Source organism: Canis lupus, chromosome 21 (genome assembly GCF_003254725.2).
Source record: "Canis lupus dingo isolate Sandy chromosome 21, ASM325472v2, whole genome shotgun sequence".
Taxonomy (NCBI): domain Eukaryota; kingdom Metazoa; phylum Chordata; class Mammalia; order Carnivora; family Canidae; genus Canis; species Canis lupus.
Window position 1 is genome coordinate 36,020,431 of NC_064263.1, and position 20,184 is coordinate 36,040,614.

At 38.8% G+C, this 20,184-nt stretch overlaps 1 protein-coding gene across 1 annotated transcript in view; it reads left to right on the top strand.

Annotated features, from left to right (window-relative positions):
- The window catches only part of PARVA (parvin alpha), a 166,080-nt gene that overhangs the window by 125,377 nt on the left and 20,519 nt on the right, over window positions 1-20,184 (top strand). Inside the window, 2 exon segments of the mRNA XM_025459516.3 lie at window positions 11,662-11,802; window positions 17,757-17,872. Of these exon segments, the coding sequence (XP_025315301.1) occupies window positions 11,662-11,802; window positions 17,757-17,872 (257 nt within the window).

Genomic DNA, 20,184 nt, shown 5'->3' on the forward strand with positions numbered 1-20,184 from the left:
CAGGGCATGATCCTGGAGTCCCGGGATCGAGTCCCACGTTGGGTTCCCAGCATGGAGCCTGCTTCTCCCTCCTCCTGTGTCTCTGCCTCTCTCTCTCTGTCTATCATAAATAAATAAAATAAATAAATCTTTTAAAAAAAGTTATTCCAGATTATTAGTGCTTCCCAGGGCAAAAGCAAAATATGTCCTTTTCGAGGAATGAACTTCCAACCTAGGCCACAAAGAGCTCCCAGAGACAAAGTTTCAAAGAAAGTTAAAAATCAGAAATCACAAAACACATGAGAAGCAACCACTTTGAGCAAAGATCAACAGAATAATAGACTGTAAACTCATCCCACAAATGCTATATATTAGCAACTGATCAGTTATTAAATATGTTTAAATATGTCAAAATAAAAAACTTAAAAAGGCTAATGAAAGGATTATTTTTTACAAGCTATTAGGGGCACCTGGGTGGTGCAGTCAGCTAAGTGTCAGCTCAGGTCATAATCTCAGAGTCATGAGGTTGAACCTCAAGTTGGGCTCTGCACTCAGCATGGAGTCCGCTTAAGACTCTCTCTCCCTCTGTCCCTCCCCCATACTCATTCACTCTGTCTTAAATAAATCTTTTTTTAAAAAGTAATTATCAAAATTGGACAAGTCAATGTGAAAGAGAACCAAACAGAACTTCTAGAAATGAAAAAAAAAAAAATATATATATATATATATAATATATAATTAGAAACCTCAATGGATCAGACACAGCTAAAGAAAGAATTTGTGACCTGGAAGTTGGCACTGAAGAAATTACCCAGAAGGCAATGTAGAGACAAGAGTGCCTAAAATAAGAAAGCGAACTAAAAGAGATTTTTCTAAGAAAATCTAACATATAGCTAACTGAAATTCTAGCAGGAAAAGATAAGGAAAATGGAGACAAGGCAAATTTAAAGATATAATAAATGGGAATTTTCTAGAATTGATGAAAGATATGACTTCTCAGATTAAGTTCACAGGCTCCCAAATATGATAAATAACAATAAATCTATACCTACACACGTTATAATAAAACTTAAGAACACTGAAGACAAAGAAATGACCGAAAGCATAGAGAAAAGGTAGATTACCTGTAAAGGAACAACAGCGTGAAAGCTATCTTCCCTCAGAAGCAATAGCCAAAATATATTGAAATGAAATCTTCAAAATTTAGGAAAAAAATGTCATATGTTACCCAGGGAAAAAAGCTGTTTTCAAAAAAATGAGACTCTTAACTACAGGAAACAAACTGAGGGTTGCTGGAAGGGAGGTGGGGATAGGGTAGCTTGGTGATGAGCATTAAGGAGGGCACTTGATGTAGAGTGCTGGGTGTTATATACAACTGATGAACTACTAAATTCTACCTTTGAAACTGATAATACATTATATGTTAATTAAATTGAATTCAAATTAAGAAAAATTTTTAAATGAGAAAATGAAGTCATTTTAAGCAAACATAAATTGAGAGAGTTTACTTCTAACAGATCCTTACTAAAAGATATCTTTAAAGGATGTATTCCAGGAACAAGAAAACTGAACCCAAAAGAAAGATTTGAAATGTAGCAGAAAATGATGAGGAAAGGTCACATGGTGGGTTGAATAAAACTAATAAAACCATGCCAGTCTAGTCAACTAATATGTGACAAAGGAGGCAAGAATATACAATGGGGAAAGATGGTCTCATCAACAAATGGTGTTGGGGAAATTTGACAGCAACATGCATAAGAATGAAACTGGACCACTTTCTTACACCATACACAAAAATAAACTCAAAATGGATTAAAGGCCTAAATGTAAGACCTGAAACCATAAAAATCTTACAAGAGAACATAAGCAGTAATTTCTTTGACATTGGCCATAGCAATATTTTTCTAGATATGTCTCCTAAGATAAGGGAAACAAAAATAAACTAGGGGTATTACATCAAAATAAAGAGTTTGTACAGTGAAAAAAAACACCAAAAAAAAAAAAAAACACAAAAAAACAAAAAGGCAACCTACTGAATGGGAGAAGATATTTGAAAACAATATATTGGATAGGGTGTTAAAATCTAAAATATATAAAGAACTTATACAACTCAACCAAAAAAAATCAGATAACTCAGTTAAAAACAGGCAGAGGACCTGAATAGAACATTTTTCTAAAGATGACATGTAGATGGACAACAGACACATGATAAGATACCCAACATCAGTAATCTTCAGGGAAATGCAAATTAAATACATATTTTTCCAAAGGAAACAAAAACACTAATTTGAAGATCTATACACCTCAATGTTTATTGCAGCATTATTTATAATAACCAAGATATGGAAACAACTCAAATGTCCATCGACATGAATGGATAAAGAAGTGTGTATATATATACGTATATACAATGGAATATTAGCCATGAAAAAGAATGAGATCTTGCCATTTGTGACAGCATGGATAGGCCTAGAGGGTATTAGGCTAGGTGCCATAAGTCAGACTGAGAAAGCCAAATATCATATGATTTCACTTATGTGGAATGTGAAAAACATAACCAATGAATAAACAAAAAGCAGAATCATACCTGTAAATACAGAGGACAAGTTCATGGTTGCCAGAAGGAAGGGACAGAGGATAGGCAAAATGAACAAAGGAGAATGGGAGATACAGGCTTCCAGTTATGGAATGAATAAATCATGGGAATAAAATGTACAGTATAGGAAATATAGTCAGTGATACTGTAATAGCACTATATGGTGACACATGGTAACTACACTTGGGAGCATAGCCTAATGCACAGAGATGCTGAGTCACTATCTTGTATACCTGAAACAATATAACATTGTATGAACTATACTCAAAATTTTTAATAAAATAAAATAACTTATAATTAAAAAGATCACCATGATGGGTAGATTGAAGCAATAATTATTCTGTATGTTAGTAAATTGAACACCAATAAAAAATAAATTAAAAAAAAAATCACAATAATGTCTAAATTATTGATTTAAGAAATTAAGATAGAATCCCAGACAACTATAACACTTAAGTCAGGAAGAGTGTGATTCAAGTCAAAGTATCCTCTTAAGTCCTGTATTATTTAGTATACAAGCTAAGTGCAGTAAGTCAGACTCAGAAAGCCTGTATTGTTTCTATTTCAGTTAAATACACATGGCAAATTTTTTAGGCTAGCCACTAAAATAATAAAACAGAGTGTATAGCCTCCCTACTAGTAATTGGGGGAAAAAATGAAATGAGAGAGAATAGAAACCTTCATCCAAAAGAAATCATACCTGTGGAAGGGTGGATAAAGAACCAGAAAAAGCAGAATAATAAAAAGTTGAAAATAAGTTGGGAGAAGTGGATCCAAGTATATTGATGAACGCATTCAATATAAATTGACTTTATCCATTTAAAAGACAAAGATTGCCAAACTAAATAGCCCAACAACATCTTGCTATATGCTATTTATAAGAGACACTCTAAATTTATGGAAACAAAGAATGATTTAAAGAGTGGAAATAATTAGGGGCACCTGAGTGGCTCAATCAGTTAGGCATCCTCATGGTGGTGAGTTCAAATCCCACATTGGGGGACACCTGGGTGGCTCAGTGGTTGAATGTCTTCCTTCGGCTCAGGGCATGATCCCAGGGCCCTGGGAAGAGGTCCCACATCAGGTTTCCCATGGGGAGCCTGCTTCTCCCTCTGCCTGTCTCTGCCTCTCTCTGTGTGTCTCTCATGAATAAACAAATAAAATCTTTTTTAAAAATCCCACATTGGAGTGGTTTAAAAAGTGGAAACAATTACACACACTAGACTAATACTAATTAAAAGAAAGCTGGGGTAACTATTTTAATATCTGACAAAACAGACTTCAAGGCAAAAAGCATTACTATAGAAAGTCTTTACATATTGAGGAGACTAAAGCTACTAGGAAAATACATTTTTAATCTAAATGTTCTTTTATGCATAACATTATAAAATTGACAGGATTACAAGGACTTGATAAATCTTCCATCCAGTGTTAGATTTTTAACATATATCTGTTAATAACACATTAAGAAAAAAATTCATAAGGATAGAGGAGATTTGGAGAATATAATTAACCAGTCATACCAAAACTAGAGTATTCTTTCTTTTCAACCGTATATGGATGGATCACTTACAAAATCTATGTCCATAAAGTGTGTCTCAACAAATTATTATAAAGACCAAACTCTCTGGCCATGGTACAAAAAAAAAAAAAAATCTAACAAAGCCTCTCTGTATATTTGGAGACAGAAATGTAATAACTCAGGAATCACTCATACTGAAAAGAGTATTTTATGTACTCTAATTCTCTGAAGAACGGTTACATTAATAAAGTATAATATATATAGTATCTGTGTTTGTTAGAACATCCCAGTTTTTCTACCATTCAGGGAGTTGAGTTTATTCTGCTCTGTCTTGATACTTCAGAACTCTTCGAATACTATTTTATTGTTTTCTAAAAATAATCTCTCCAAAAGCACATTTGGAAGCTAAATTCAAAAACAAGTGAAAGAGTCACAAAATAATCCTGAGAAAATTTGCTAAATAGCATCCTATTTCAAAATCATGCCTATTACTTTATAACAAGTTAAACTAATGATGAACAATTTGTAGAACTATAGAAACATGAAAGAAACAATTTCATGGAAGAATAAAATTTCAGCAATAGAAAATTTTCATGTAGCTAGCTGAAATTAGTTTAATAAAGAGCAAAAGAGAAAAACCAGGGGTTTTGAGAAAGAAATTATCTTTAACTACTTAGCAACAATGACTGAAATTACTATTTAACTATAGGGATATTTGAATGGAACTGTTAAGTTTTGAGGGTTGAGTGTTTTAAAAATAAAGTAGGGGATAGAAATAGCAGAAGAGGTTCTCAAATCTTTTATTTGAAAATGTCATAAAATTGAAATAAATGATATAAGCTTACAAAATAGAAAGAACTATGTTTTATCTTATTTCCATACCCAAAGAGTGCTAAAGACTCAAACAATAATAGAACTAACAAGGAGATTTGGTAAGATGACTCTATTTAAGAAAATCTGTAAGGCAACAGCTTTTCCTTTTACTGGCAATAATCAGTTGGTAACACACACACACACACACACACACACCCAATGTTTATTGAAACTTTAATACAGGGGCTCCTGGGTGGCTCAGTCTGTTAAGCATCTGCCTTTGGCTCAGGTCATGATCCCAGAGTTCTGGGATGGAGCCTTCATCAGGCTTTGCTCAGCAGGGAGTCTGCTTCTCCCCCCCCGGCCTGCTGCTCCCCACCTACCTGCTTGTGCTCGCTCTGTCAAATATATAAATAAAATCTTTTTTTAAAAAACCTTTAATACAAATAGGAAAAAGGTGGCTTATAACTATATATCTACAGAGGAATGGTTGAATAAGTTATGAGTCTTATGTGGATTTTTTAAATGAGTTATATCAATATGTACTGACATAGATGCTCATATGTTTGAGTGAGACATGTATCATATAGAGAAATGTTTAGAAACTAAAAGGATAATAGAAAAGATCAATGAAACTAAGTTGTTTTTTAAGAGATAAACGGAATTGACAAACCTTTAGCTAGACTCACAAGCAAAGAAAGGACTCAAAATCAGAAATGAGAGAGGAGTTTTTACAACTGATACTACAGAAATACAAAGGATCATGAGACTACTATAAAAAATTATACACCAATAATTGTACAACTTAGAAGAAATTGGTAAATTTCTAGAAATATGCAACCTAACAAAACTGAATCATGAAGAAAATAAAATCTTAACAAACTGGTTATTAGTAAGGAGATTGAATCAGTAACCAAAAAGTCCCCAACAAACAAAGTCCAGGACCAGATGGCTTCACTGGTGAATTCTATCACACATTTAAAGGAAAATTACTACCAATCCTTCTCAAACTCTTCTCAAAAACAGAAGAGGAGGGAACACTTCCAGGCTTATTTTACAAAACCAGTGTTACCTCGATGCTAAAACCTCCTCGTGACAAGGATGCCACAAGAAAATTGCAACAACATCCCTAACGAACATAGATACAAAAATCCTCAACAAAATATTTACAAAGTGAATTCAACAGTACATTAAAAGGATCATATGGGGACACCTGGGTGGCTCAGCGGTTAAGAGCTTGCCTTTGGCCCAGGAGACCCGGGATCGAGTCCCACGTCAGGCTCCCTGCATGGAGCCTGCTTCTCCCTCTGCCTGTGTCTCTGCCTCTCTCTCTGTATCTCTCATGAATAAATAAATAAAATCTTTAAAAAAAAATAAAAGGATCATATGCCATGTTCACGTGGGATTTATTCCAAGGATGCAAGAATGGTTCCACATTCACAAATCAATCTGTGATTTGCCACATTAACAAAATGAAGGATAATAATCATATAATCATCTCAATAGATGCAGAAAAAGCATTTGACAAAATTCCACATCCATTCATGATAAAAATTCTCAACAGAGTGGGTACAGAGAGAACATATCTCTACATAATAAAGGCTCTATATGACAAGCCCACATACCCGATGGTGGGAAGCAGAAAGCTTTTTTATCTAAGATAATATATAAAAATGTGTTGCATTTCTATACACCAAGAAACAAACTATCAGAAAGAAATTAAGAAAATAATCCCATGTACAATCACATCAAAAAGAATAAATACCAAGGAATAAACTTAACCAAGGAGGTGAAAAACCCGTACACTTAAAATTACAAGACATTGCTGAAAGAAACTGAAGATAACAAACAAATGGAAAGATATTCTGTGTTCATGGATTAGAAGAATTGATATTGTTAAAATGCCTATACTACCCAAAGTAATCTACAGATTCAGTGCAATCTCTATTGAGATTCCAATGGTAGTTTTCACAGAATAAGGGGATGGAAGAAATTGGCTTCCAGTTATGAAATAAGTCATGGGAATAAAAAGACACAGCAGAAGGAACATAGTCAATGATGTTGTAATGAAGATGTATTAAAACAAATGGTAGTTACATTGTAGTGAACATAGCATAATAAATAAACTTGTTGAATCACTATTTTGTACAATTGAAACTAATATAACATTTTAGTCAATTATATGCAAATGAAAATAGATAAAATAAAGACATTGCCCAGAAAAAAAAAATAGAACAGAGGATCCAAAAATTTGTAAATTTGTATGCAACCACACAAGACCTTGAATAGCCAAAGCAATTTTGACAAGGAAGAATAAGCTGGAGGCACCATGCTCCCTGATTTCAAACTGTATTACAAAATTCCAGTAGTTAAAACAGTACGGTATTAAAAAAAAAAAAACAGTATGGTATTGGCATAAAAACAGACACATGTTAATGGAACAGAGAGCCTAGAAATAAAGCCACACAAATATGGCCAATTAACTTATGACAAAGGAGCCTAGAATATAGATTCTTCAATAAATGGCATTGGGAAAACTGGACAGCCACATGCAAAAGAATGAAAGTGGACCACTATCTTACAACATTTACAAACACTAACTCTAAATGGGTTAGAGAATTCAACATAAGACCCGAAACCATTGTATACATAAACCACATCTTCTTTATCCATGTATACAATGGAATATTACTGAGCCATTAGAAACGACAAATACCCACCATTTGCTTCGAGGTGGATGGAACTGGAGGGTATTATGCTGAGTGAAATGAGTCAGTTGGAGAAGGACAAACATTTTATGGTCTCATTCATTTGGGAAATATAAAAAATAGTGAAAGGGAATAAAGGGGAAAGGAGAAAAAATGAGTGGGAAATATCAGAAAGGGAGACAGAACATGAGAGACTCCTAACTCTGGGAAACGAACTAGGGGTGGTGGAAGGGGAGGTGGGCGGGGGGTGGGAGTGACTGGGTGATGGTCACTGACGGGGGCACTTGATGGGATGAGCACTGGGTGTTATTTTATATGTTGGCAAATTGAGCACCAATAACAAATAAATTTATTAAAAAAAAAAGACCCAAAACCATAAAAGTCCTACAAGAGAACATAGGCAGTGATCTCTTTCATATTGATCTCAGTGATTGTGTTTTTGGGTTTGACAGAAAAAGCAAAGGCAAAATAAAATAACAACAACAAAAAAATAAGTGGGACTTCATCAAAATAAAAAGCTGCACAACAAAGGAAACCATCCACACAATGAAAAGGCAACCTACCGACTGGGGGGAAATACTTGCTAGGGGTTAATATCAAATATATAAAGAACTCTTGAAACTGAATGGAGGGAAAAAAGGAAAAAAATACAATCTAATTTTAAAATGCACAGATCTAAATAGACACTTTTCCAAAGAAGACACTCTCAGATGGCTAACAGACACATGAAAAGGTACACAACATCAGTAATCATCAACCAAAACCACAATAAGATACTACCAAACAGTCAGAATAGAATGGCTAGTATCAGAATGACAAGAAATAAATCCTGGCAAGGACATGGAGAAAAGTGAACCTATATGCACTGCTGCTAAGAATGTAAATTGGTTCAGCCATTGAACAGCATGAGAATTCTTTAAAAATTAAAAGTGGAAATGCTGTATGATCCAGTGAGTCTACTTCTGGTCATTTGTCTAAAGAAAATGACAAAGCTAACTTGAAAGATATGTGCATCCCTATGTTCACTGCAGCATTATTTACAATAGCCAAGATACGAGAACAACTTACACGTCTATCAATAGATAAATGAATAAAGAAGATATGGTGTATATATATTTATACAGTGCAGCATTATTTGGCTATAAAAAAGAATGAAATCTTGCCACTTACAACAACGTAGATGGACTTTGAGAACACTATGCTAAGTGAAATACCATATGATCTTACTTGTATGTTGAATCTTTATTAAAGAAAAAAAAAAACAAGCTCATAGATCCAGAAATGGCCAGAAATAAGGGGTTGGGGTGGGGGGACAGAGTGGGTGAAGGTGGTCAAAAGGTACCAAAAAATGAGCTATATCCATATATATTGACAAAAATACTCATGATTTATGTTTGAATGAAAAAAAAAAAGTAGCCAGAAATCTCACTTTCATTAACAGAGAAAGAATAAGAGAGCTCTTCCTGTTTGTGTGTGTGAGCATGAAAAACTATTAATAAATTTTACTTTAAGATATATTCTATCTGGGATGCCTGGGTGGCTCAGCAGTTGAGCATCTGCCTTCAGCTGAGGGCGTAATCCTGGAGTCCCTGGATCGAGTCCCACGTCAGGCTCCCTGAGTGGAGCCTGCTTCTCCCTCTGCCTGTGTCTGCGTCTCTCATGAATAAATAAATAAAATCTTTAAATATATATATATATATTCTATCTACTCAAATCCACATAATACCAATGTCAGTGCCAAAATAAAATAGCCAACAAAAATTAAAAGCAAAAAAAGAAACCCAAAGCATAAAAAAGTAGGAAAAAAGTAAAGCAGAATTACATCATCTCAAAAATTAGTAATGCAAAAGAAATTAGCAAGCCATAAAAAGTCTTCTCCTCAATAATGCCAGATGCTAAAAAACAGAATTTTTTTAATTTTAAGAAGAAAGCATTATAATGTTAGTAATGTGACAATTAAAAAATCTTGGCAAAAACAAAAAAATGAGTGTTTAGTGGGTAATGTCTAAAATCCAATTTTTAAAAAATGAAAACAGAATGGACACAGTGCAAAAAAAAATTATTGAGCTAGAAAACAGACTCAGAGACCTAAGAAGTCCAATGCCAGCTGAAGGTTATAAATATAAAAGATCACAGGCAATGATGTACCACATCAGGGCTGGCCAGAGTGGTTCTGACGCTTCCTCTCCTCCCCCACCCCCCACCAGGACCTCTCCCAAGACACTCATCACTATCCTAAGCTGGCGATCTTTTCCTCTCAGCCAGGAGAAGGCTTCAGAAGTTTCCTTAACCTAGCACTTTGGGCAGCCTCTACCAAACTACCAAAATTGTGATTGCAAAATAAAATGAAAACAACTTGTCATTTCTTCGGTAGGAGAGGATCCAAGATAAGAATTCACAGTCTAAAAATGGAAAAGGCACACATGGTCTCTTCAACTTGAACAATCAAGAGGAAGACATTCAAATATAGGCTTATTAAATCCCAGATATTGAGAATTAAAGAACGATGGCCATAAGCAACTAAAGAGAAGAGAAAGAGCACACTCAGGCCTTCACAGACGAGAAGAGCCTGAGCTCATTCTAACCAGATGCAGGAAAGAATTCTTAAATCCACAGAACCTACAGAAATTCTCCAGTGGACAATCTCATCTTCAAAGAATTAACCAAGACATATTTGACCTGGATAAGCTACAACTACTGAAAAACAAAAGAAATAAGCTACTTAGGGGACTAGTCACATAAATTTTAAATTTTTTTGTATAGTAGTCCTTTAAAATAAAGGAAAAAGACATTTTAAACATATTTCAGAGTATCAATTCTACCAATCCTGAATGAGTTGTGGAGAGTAGAATTAGGTGAATCCAGCAGCAGATAACATTCAGAAATGCAAAAGTTGTCCTAACAGATAAAAATTTAGAACGATGAAATGATTAGACTGTGTTTGCCTTTAAGTGTTACGGGGACATGCCAGTGCGTGCAGGAACAACTGATTTCAAAACGTACCATTTTTAAAGTACCACTCAGAAAAAAGAAAAATCATTTAAACTACTGTTACCCAAAGCTTTTTTATTCCCTAGATGTTTTACTTCCTACTTTTTGAAAGTGTTCTTCTAGGCTGAGACCTGGAAGTGGCCACACTGTGAAGGGCTAGGACCCAGTGCACACACGTGGAAGCAGTGAGATCTCCTGTCTTCCACCTAGCTTGCACAGCTGTAGAATGCCATCAGCTCTAAGACACTCTGATTTCAGGGATGTTAATATATGGGAAAGAAAGTAAAGAAACAATGCCCTCGAATTCATGAAACAGGACACATCGAATAAGCTACATTCTAGGTGGATTTAAAAGGAAAGAAGGTGGGGCACCTGGGTGGTTCAGTGGTTGGGCATCTGCTTTTGGCCCAGGTCCTGGGATCAAGTCCTGCCTCAGGTTTCCCACAGGGAGCCTGCTTCTCCCTCTGCCTATGTCTCTGCCCCTCTCTCTGTCTCTCTCATGAATAGATAAAATCTTAAAAAAATAAAAATAAAAAGAGGTGCTTAGAAGAGATAAATGTGATTAAGCATGACACATACTACAGAAATGTGCATACTACAGAAATGTGCAAAAGGGTTTGAATAAAGACCCCTGCCCACAGGAGGCACACAGCCCCCCTAGTCATGGCTCAGAGTACACTTAGAGAAGGCACACTTGAAAAGAAGGAAAAATCTGGAATGGTGGAAAAGGGTTCAATGATGACAGGCTGGGTTACATACCTCACTTCCCTGCTCCTGGGAGCTTATCGTGTGGGGATACAAGACACAGTCACAAGTTTTCACAGTACTGCTGCCACTAGTGCCACCATCACATGAGGGGAGAGCAGTGTCCCTCACAGAGCAGGTGCTCAGTATACACTTGTGGGGACAGGGGATGTGTGAGTGCAGGTGTACTGAGTAGATGCATGAGCACAGGTGTGCGTGTGAGCGAATGAACGAGCGAGGAAGCACGTGAGTTGGGGGTGTCTGTGGCTAGAGATAACAGCCACTGTCTTTCCCCCTTGGCATCCCAGAGAAACTTGAGAGCGAGAAACTGAACGTTGCTGAAGTCACCCAGTCAGAGATTGCTCAGAAGCAAAAGCTGCAGACCGTCCTGGAGAAAATCAATGAAACCCTGAAGCTTCCTCCCAGGAGCATCAAGTGGAACGTGGACTGTGAGTTTTACAAAGAAGGATGGGGGCTATGGTCCCCAGCCCAGGATTTCCCCCAAGAAGCCATCCAGGAAGCTGGCAGGCCCGGGGCAGGGGAGGGGTGCAGACCCATTTATCATTGAGCAAGACGTGCCCTTCCTTAGAGGACTTCTCTGCATGGCTGGGAAATAACCCAATCCGGTGTGCCTTTCTGTGCAGGGCGGTTTGTAGCAAGCTCATATGAGATTGGGAAGAGGAGGAGACTCCTCTGAGCTACTTCTGAGCCCCAGCACAGCTTTGGAAGCAGCTGTGTGATCAACTCATAGAGGCTTCAGGAGGTGGGGATCCCTACATGCAGGCAGCTGAGGAGCAGGGGAGCAGGAGCTTGGCTCTGTCCTGAAGCCCATGCCCTCCCTCTCAGCCCCTCGTTTTCCAGAAGGAGCCAAGATCTGGCTGAGGTTGCAGGCCCTGGAGCAGCATTTTCACATTCAGATTTCACAGCTAGTGTAGCTCCTGAATCTGGGGAAGTATCAACTGTCCATTCTGCTGCTGCCTTAAGGGCCCGCCAGTCTAATCTGGACAGGATGAGTCTGTAACAGAATCAGCATTAAATCAGCAGATTGAGGGATCCCAATGGCAACACCAGATTTCTCAGAAGGGGCCCAAAGTTGTTTTGTTCTTTGTAAATGATGAAAATAAGAATTCAGATTAATAAGATGATTTAGATTGCGTTCTCTGCTTTTAAGTATTAAGGGGTTAAGTATTAGGCCTTCTTGCTCCCAGTTTATACAACTTACAACGGACAACTTTCCTCCCTACCAAAAACAAAAAACAAAACAAAAAAAAAAATGCCTTTCCAACTTGGGAAAGAAAAGGAAATCTTTACCCCTTAACTTAGAGGCTCAGTAGCTGCCAGACACAACCTCTTCGGCAAGTTTCTAGCATCTGACAGCAGAGGCAAGACACCAGGTGTCTCCTACAGCATAATCACATCTTCGTGCGCACCACACACAGTGCCTAACAGGTCATCCTCTGCCTGACAGAGAGAAACACCCAAGAGCAGGAGGAGGAGAGGCCAAGACCTGGGCCCTGGATGTTGCCCCCAGTGCAGGGGCTTGGGGTGGGAAGCGCTTGATTATGTATGTAGGAGCTGCATCTACAGTTTGGAAATCCACCACAGTCATGAGCATTGAGGTCTTCTGATAAAGACGCCTGCTTAGTTTCATTTCATCCTATTTCCTACTCCCTGAATATGGACCATCTCTATATACTCCTCCAAACAAAACACCTTTTCACTTACCAGAGAACACAGCTTGGGAAAGACTGAGATAGAAGAATGGAACTTTTTAAGATTTATTTATGGGATCCTGGGTGGCTCAGTTGGTTAAGCCTTCAGCATGGGTCATGATCCCAGGGTCCCTGAATCAGGCTTCCTGCTCAGTGGGGAATCGGTTTCTCCCTTTGCCCCTGCCCCTCACTCATGTTCTCTCTCTCTCTTGTTCACTCTGCTCTCTCAAATTAAAAAAATCTTTTAAAAAAGATTTTTAGGATTAATTTATTTCAGGATTGATTGGTTTCAGAGATTGAGAGCAAGAGCAAGTGGAAGTGCACACATGAGTGGGGAGGAGAGGTAAAGGGAGAGAATCTCCAGCCCCAATGTGAGGCTCAGTCTCATGACCATGACCTGAGCTGAAACCAAGAGTCAGACGCTTAACCAACTGAACCATGCAGGAGCCACAGAAGAATGGAACTTTTTAAAGACACTTCAGGACCATTGTCTTCAGGGGCTTTTAATGATTTGTTTGGTTCATATTTACCTTCATTTTTATAGGGAAATATATATGAGTACAACAATCCCCTGTATTACTGTTCTCATCTAGCTATTTCCATTTTTTGCCCACTACTGTCCATATCCATGCATATTTTTACTTGATGAGTCACATTCTGGTGTTTTACTTTCTCTTAATATTAGATCATATTTTCTATATTCCCGTGTGATCTTTGTACTTACTTTTGACAGCTGCTTCTATTTCATGGGGGAGATAATCCCATAGTAAATTTAAACCCTATGTTGACGTTGATCCTTTTAAGATATTTGCTCGCCTATGGCTACCATCAGATGGGGCCAAGCCGAATGTCTTATGTTGTGTCTTTTTTTGCTTCTCTCAAATTATTCCCGTCAGATGGATTTCCAGAAGGGAGATGAATTACTGGGTCAGAGGGATAATTATCTCCGTGGCTAGCTCCCTGCGATGCCTGTTTGCAACCAGCAGTGGTTTCTTCCATAATGAATATGGTGGGCCCAGCTCTTGGTGGGGGAAGTTCAATCCCTCCTGTTCTCCTCTGCCTGTTTGACATTGTATCGTCTTTCCAGTCAGGATTAAGGTGGCAGCGGCAGCCCTGAGTTACGAAGGCTCTTCATGTAGGGCTCTAGAGGGTTCTTCCTTAATAACAATTTTCGTTATTAAGAATTTACAAAGATAAAAGAAATTTAAATGTTAGCATCTAACATATTTATGGTTATGCTGTATGCTTTGTACTATTCTAAGCAGTTTACATATTTTGATCCTCATAATCCTCACTCAACCATCTGAGGTAAGCATTCTGTTATCCCCATTTTGCAGATGGGAAAAGAGAGGCAGAGGGAGGTTAAGAAACTAATCTACGTAGGCTTCATGAGGCTGAGTATTGTTGTCTCTTCACTATTGAATCCCCAGGATCTAGAAGAGTGACTGGCACTTACTAAGCACAGTAATATTTGCTAAAGGAGTATCATTGTCCAAGGTCACACAGGTGTAAGTGGTAGAGCCGGGAGTGAGAGCCAGAGAGTCTGGCCATGGAGCCTGTGCACTAAGCTGCCCACCCAGAGACAGGGACTTACCAACCGGTGGTGTGCTCCATCAAGTCATGCTTGTGTTTGTGTGTAAGAAATAGATAAATAATTGTGTGTTTATGTACTTATGAAAATGTATTTTATTTTTACAAAGATGAGATCAGTCTGTATATATTTAGAAGATGTATATCTTTACAGATCATTAGTCTGTCACTTTTAACATTATGTAACAGGACCTTGTATGAATGTATCATAAGCTATTTAATTAATGATGGATTTTGAGACTGTCCCCCCCCCGCCCCGCCCTCCCGCCACTATCATCAGTATAGCCCGATGAGTTCTCTCTGCTTGTAGCCACATTTCTTTAGGATAAATACCTAGGAGTAGTATTTTAGGGCCAAAGTATATGTACATTTCTAAGGTCATAATGCATATTGTCAAATCGCCTCCAAAAAAATCACACCAATTTCTATTTCCATCACAACTCCTATTCGGAGGACTATTTCTAACTCGGCAGCTCCTTTGACACTGTTTTTCCACTCTTGGTACAGTGACTAAGTGCCCAGTTTATACAGTAGAGCCTTGGCCTTGCTCTAAATCTGCACATTGCTGTCCTGACTTGAGCGCAAAAGCACAGTGGCTCTAGATTTTGTCTAGCATCAGGCAAAATGCTAGAGCGTCCTGGAGACACTCAGATGTGGCAGTGAGAAAGGTACCCAAATATCCACAGGTTGTTAGGATTTATCTTAATGGAGAAAGACGACATATCTTTATCCTACAGAAAACTTTGAAATAGGAAACAATCATATTTTCATTTTTTTTAACATTCCTTTCCGAGTCCCGGCCACAAGCACATGTTTGTATGTGTGTGTATATACACTTACATATGTACATATGTATTTCTATATGTATATCCATAAATGTATATGTTCACATTATTTCTATTGTTTCTGTTTAACATTATGTTATTAATATTTATAGCTACATTGTTTCAACAGAGATTTTCAGTGCATGGAAACTATTCCATTATGTGGACATACCATGATTTATTAAAGCAGCGATTATTAAACCATGCTTGACCCAACCTAATGATTTGCCAGGAGGAACTCAGGCATCACTGAGGAGAGAAGCAGCTGTGGGTGGGCTGCAGTTAGGACTTGGAGACCAGAGCACTTGTACTTTTTTCATCTGTTTCGCCTAATGGCTCTTAAAGAGTTTCTCTGCTTAATAAAACAAAAATTAAAAAAAAAAATTTTTTTGAAAACCACTGGTCTAAACTACCCTCTGGTTACTAGACAGTGTTTTCCAGATTTTTTTAAATGATAATATATTACATGATAATTAACATCTTTGCACATGTAGCATGTGTGTGAGAGGAAGAGAGAGGGTGAGGGAAACTGTAATTACTTCTTCTGAAAAAATTCCCCGGAGGACAGAGCACTCATCAAAAGAGACTGGCATCTGAATGGTGCTTATAAAATAGCTCTGTGTTGCTTAGTGAGACCGTGAAGTACAATGTCACCAGGACTTAAGAACAATCTTTTCGGCCACACCTGCTCTAGCATTATGTTTTGTCATTAAAAAGGAGAGAGTTAGCAAATGTCCTTACAATCCGCAGTGACTGGATCCATGGTATGGCCATTGGGATCAGAAGAGCAAACCCAATTATGCATCTGCCTGGCAGCAAGCACACCCCGTCAGCCTCCTTTTCGGAGATTGTAACTGTGGGGTAAAACTTTGGATGATGCCCAAAAGCCCAGAACTGAAACTGTCTTCTGGAAGGCTGAGTTAGGAGCAGATCATCTCTGTTTGTTGGTGTGGGGAGCTGCTGCTCATAGTCAGTCAGTGGAAAACCTTCTTTGAAAAAGCAGTGATAACAAGTAACTCTAATGAATTCCCAAGGAATGTCTGAGTCATTTCCTTTTCTTGGTGATTTCTTAAAGCTTCTGTTGAAACAGATTCATCAATCCCAGGGCAGACCAAAGGACACCCTAATAATGGGCCCAGTTTGTACTAAGTACACAAAATGAGCATTTTTTTGTTCTTTCCTTAAATGCCTCCCTGTAAAAGGAGCCCGTGAGGCTGGTAGAGCTGTGAAGGCAGGTAAAGTATCTGGTGAATCTTTCCTTTTGTGAGAGAGAAGAGAAGGTTGGCATGATTTAATCACCTAGGTGCCAGGTATTGTATTTTCTTATAAATCATAATAAAAAATATCAACTGTTCCTAAGCATCTGCTATGTACTAGAAGCTTTGCCTATATTATCTCTGAATATTCGTACAACTCATATTTCTGCATAGGTACTATTATTCCCATTTGTGAGGATGAGCAGATTGAGGCTCAAAGTCCTTGAGTGGCCTACCCAAGGTCATGAAGCAGGAAACAAATACAGAGCTTGTCAAGTGAGACCCATTACGTCACAGTGTTTTTCTACTCTCTCTCCTCTCTACTGCGAAACGACAACTCATTGGTTGCCCACCCTTCCCTATTACAAGTGGTTTAACATCTAGCATGCTGCTCAATAGCTGTAGAAGCTAGTTGGGTCATAAACATCCTCTCCCAGCTATTCCCCAAGGGGCACTGCCTACACTGACCATATACAGTACTCAAAAGAGCAACAAAACCCTTCAGATGCGTCATGCCTTCCTCAAGGGACTGTAAGCCCTGAACAAAGGAAAAGATCCAGTGTTCCTGACTCAGTGTGCATTTATGGAAGACATGTTTTGCATAGAGCCTTGGGACATGGGTAGCAGTGATAACCCAGAGAATTCTCAGTCAAGTGGGAAGGGAAAGAGGATGCAGAGCAGACATACTCATGGTTGTTAGAATAGAATGAACAAAAACATGGGGGTGGCAGAGGGCTGATCTGATCTTAAAATTCAGCAGTTATCCGGGTTCCAACTGGAAACTTGAATTAGAGTGGAGAGGCACTATATTGGAAATCCAACAATAGCATGTTCCAAGAAGCAGCTCCATGGGACTTAGCCAAGAATGAGGCGGCCTAAGGGGGAGGCCTGTGAGACCCTTAGTGGAAAGGGGGGGTGGATGATAAAAGGTACATTGGGTATGGTACTGCTACATTTTTAATATCTGCTTATATTTGCCTGGAAGAAGATTCTCTAATTTTTAAATCATCTTTTATTTCAGCTGTTCATGCCAAGAGCCTGGTAGCCATCTTGCATCTGCTAGTTGCTCTGTCCCAGTATTTCCGGGCACCAATCCGACTCCCAGATCATGTCTCCATCCAAGTGGTTGTGGTCCAGGTAAGATGGCACTACAAACATCTGTGCCCTTAAAGAGGTATAGAGGCCGAGTTCATATGGGAACTAAGGCAGCCTGGGTAGCTTCTTACAAGCAGAGTGGAATCAATGCTGAGTGTTCTTGGTGTGCTCTATGTTGGAAAGCATGTTAGTGCACTATCTGATACATGTGGGCAGCAAACAGTTACATGTGCAAAGGGTGGAAGAGCAAATACTTGAATATGGGCTAGCCTTGTGGGGGGGGCACGCATCTGGGCTTTATGTGTTTTTATCAGGAGGTGTCTGTGTACTGTATATTTGAGGGTGTGAGGTGTATATGTTTGTGAAGTGTGTGCAATAGAATCACAAGAAAGGTATATCCCTGGGTGTATATCCTGCAAGCCATGGAAAATCATTTTTTGTTCATAAACAAACGAGGCACAGATATTGGGGAGAGGCAGATACCCATGCATGTGTGCATGTGTGTTTGAGAGAGCCCCTGACTGGCTGTGCCTGTATTCAGGGCACTGCTGCTTTTCACCTGCCCAGAGAAGTAAGGCTGGGATCTCAGGTCATCTTTTCCAGATTGTTGGATGGAATTTCCATTCACATATGGCTGTGTAATTTCCACAATGAAGGTGTGCTCTCTCCCTGTGACTCTCTCACTCTGCTCCTAACCCCATTACATACTCAAATTCAATTTCATTTTCCAACTTTATGCCCATTTAGGAAAGGTCAGCATTCTGTTTACTTGTTTCTGTTCTTTTCAAGTAAACATGCTGCAAGGGAGAACGCCCTAATGAGCAGCTCTCTGGTTAGCCAGGGCTCTGGACGAGAAAACAATATGGCGGCCCTGCCATCCCTTGGTGAGGATGAGTCTTGAGGGCTGGTAGGCTTTGCCTGACCCCACCAGGCCAAGTCTCCAGGACAAAAGCTAAGCTTTCAGGGATCAGATGTTAGTGGAGGGAAAGAGGATGTGAGGTGCTCCTCAGCTGCTTGGCCATGCCCTGGTGATAAAGTATTTCTTCCACACCTTCTGGGTGAGTACCTAACTTGCTAAACATCAAGGAGATATAATAGGAATGGTCACCTTGGCCCTGCCTGCCAGGAGGCAAGACCACACCTAAGGAGCAGAGAGAGAGAGGGTGACCAGAGGGCCAGGGTAGGTGCGAACGTGTGTGGTTCAGATGCTAAGTGCAGATACAAGGAACTAACTGGCCTCACGTATTGAGCATTCAACTGTGGCAAGCATTTATGTCTGCTGTGGATATGTGACTAGACCAGAGCATCCTGGTACAAGCATCTTACCAGTTAATCCAAACCATCTTTATTGTGTTATTTTCACCAGTATATAATGTTTACATTCATTTCTTCATATTTTCTAAAACTCTGATTCAAGATTATGGGGTGGAATCTTCTCGAAACATTGATCACTGTAAGCCCACATCTCATGCCTTATTTTGAGCTCAGGTACAGGCCATCAGTGGAGAGTTTTGTTAGCATGAAGGTAAAAAGAAGACAAAGTACACAGAATGGCACCTATGCATGTCAGGTCTTATGGAATATTTTGCTTTGTCAACTTAAATAGGCGCAGAAGCAGTACTCAGAATTAGCCAAAAGACACTGACTGAACCACAGATTTCTTGAGGCAAGAAATAATAGATCGAGGTGAATCCAGATGCTGGGTGAGGGGTTATTTAACCCAGATTTCCTTTCCATTCTATACAAAAGTATTGAATTCTGCTTGAAGTTGAAGATGAGTTTTTATGTCTATAAAGAGCCTCACAAGACAAGGACACGAATTCCATTAGCCCCATGTGAAAATTATACATATGTTGAAGCTGCATTGGGAAAAAGTCTTGATTTATCCTTATTGGATCCCTTTTAAATGATATCTCTATTTTTCTTTTTTACTTCCTTTTCTGCTTTGATGATCTGCTCTTCCTAATCTAGTGCAGATGTACTCTTGGCGTTTATCCAGCTCCACCTTTCCTTCCATAAAAGTATTTTGCAAGGACACTAGTTTCTGTGGCTATTGGGAATAGAAGAGAAGGTTCTGGAAGTTTGGGCAGGAGGGCAAGAAGGCAGGTTCCAGCTGAAACACTCATGCGTGGAAGCTCCCTCTTGATATTCTTCTCCACCTTTGTAGAAGATGAACTTGCCCTGACTACTGCTTGCCATCCCCGGACTACTGTCCTCTAGGTGTCTGGAAGCTGGCTGTAGAGCCTGATGAAATGAATCTCCCTCCCCACATGGATCAGAAGGTCTTCCTGAGCCCTAACATTCCTTCACTGGCTCCCCTACCCACACAAGGAGGTTTAAACTCCAAACTGGCA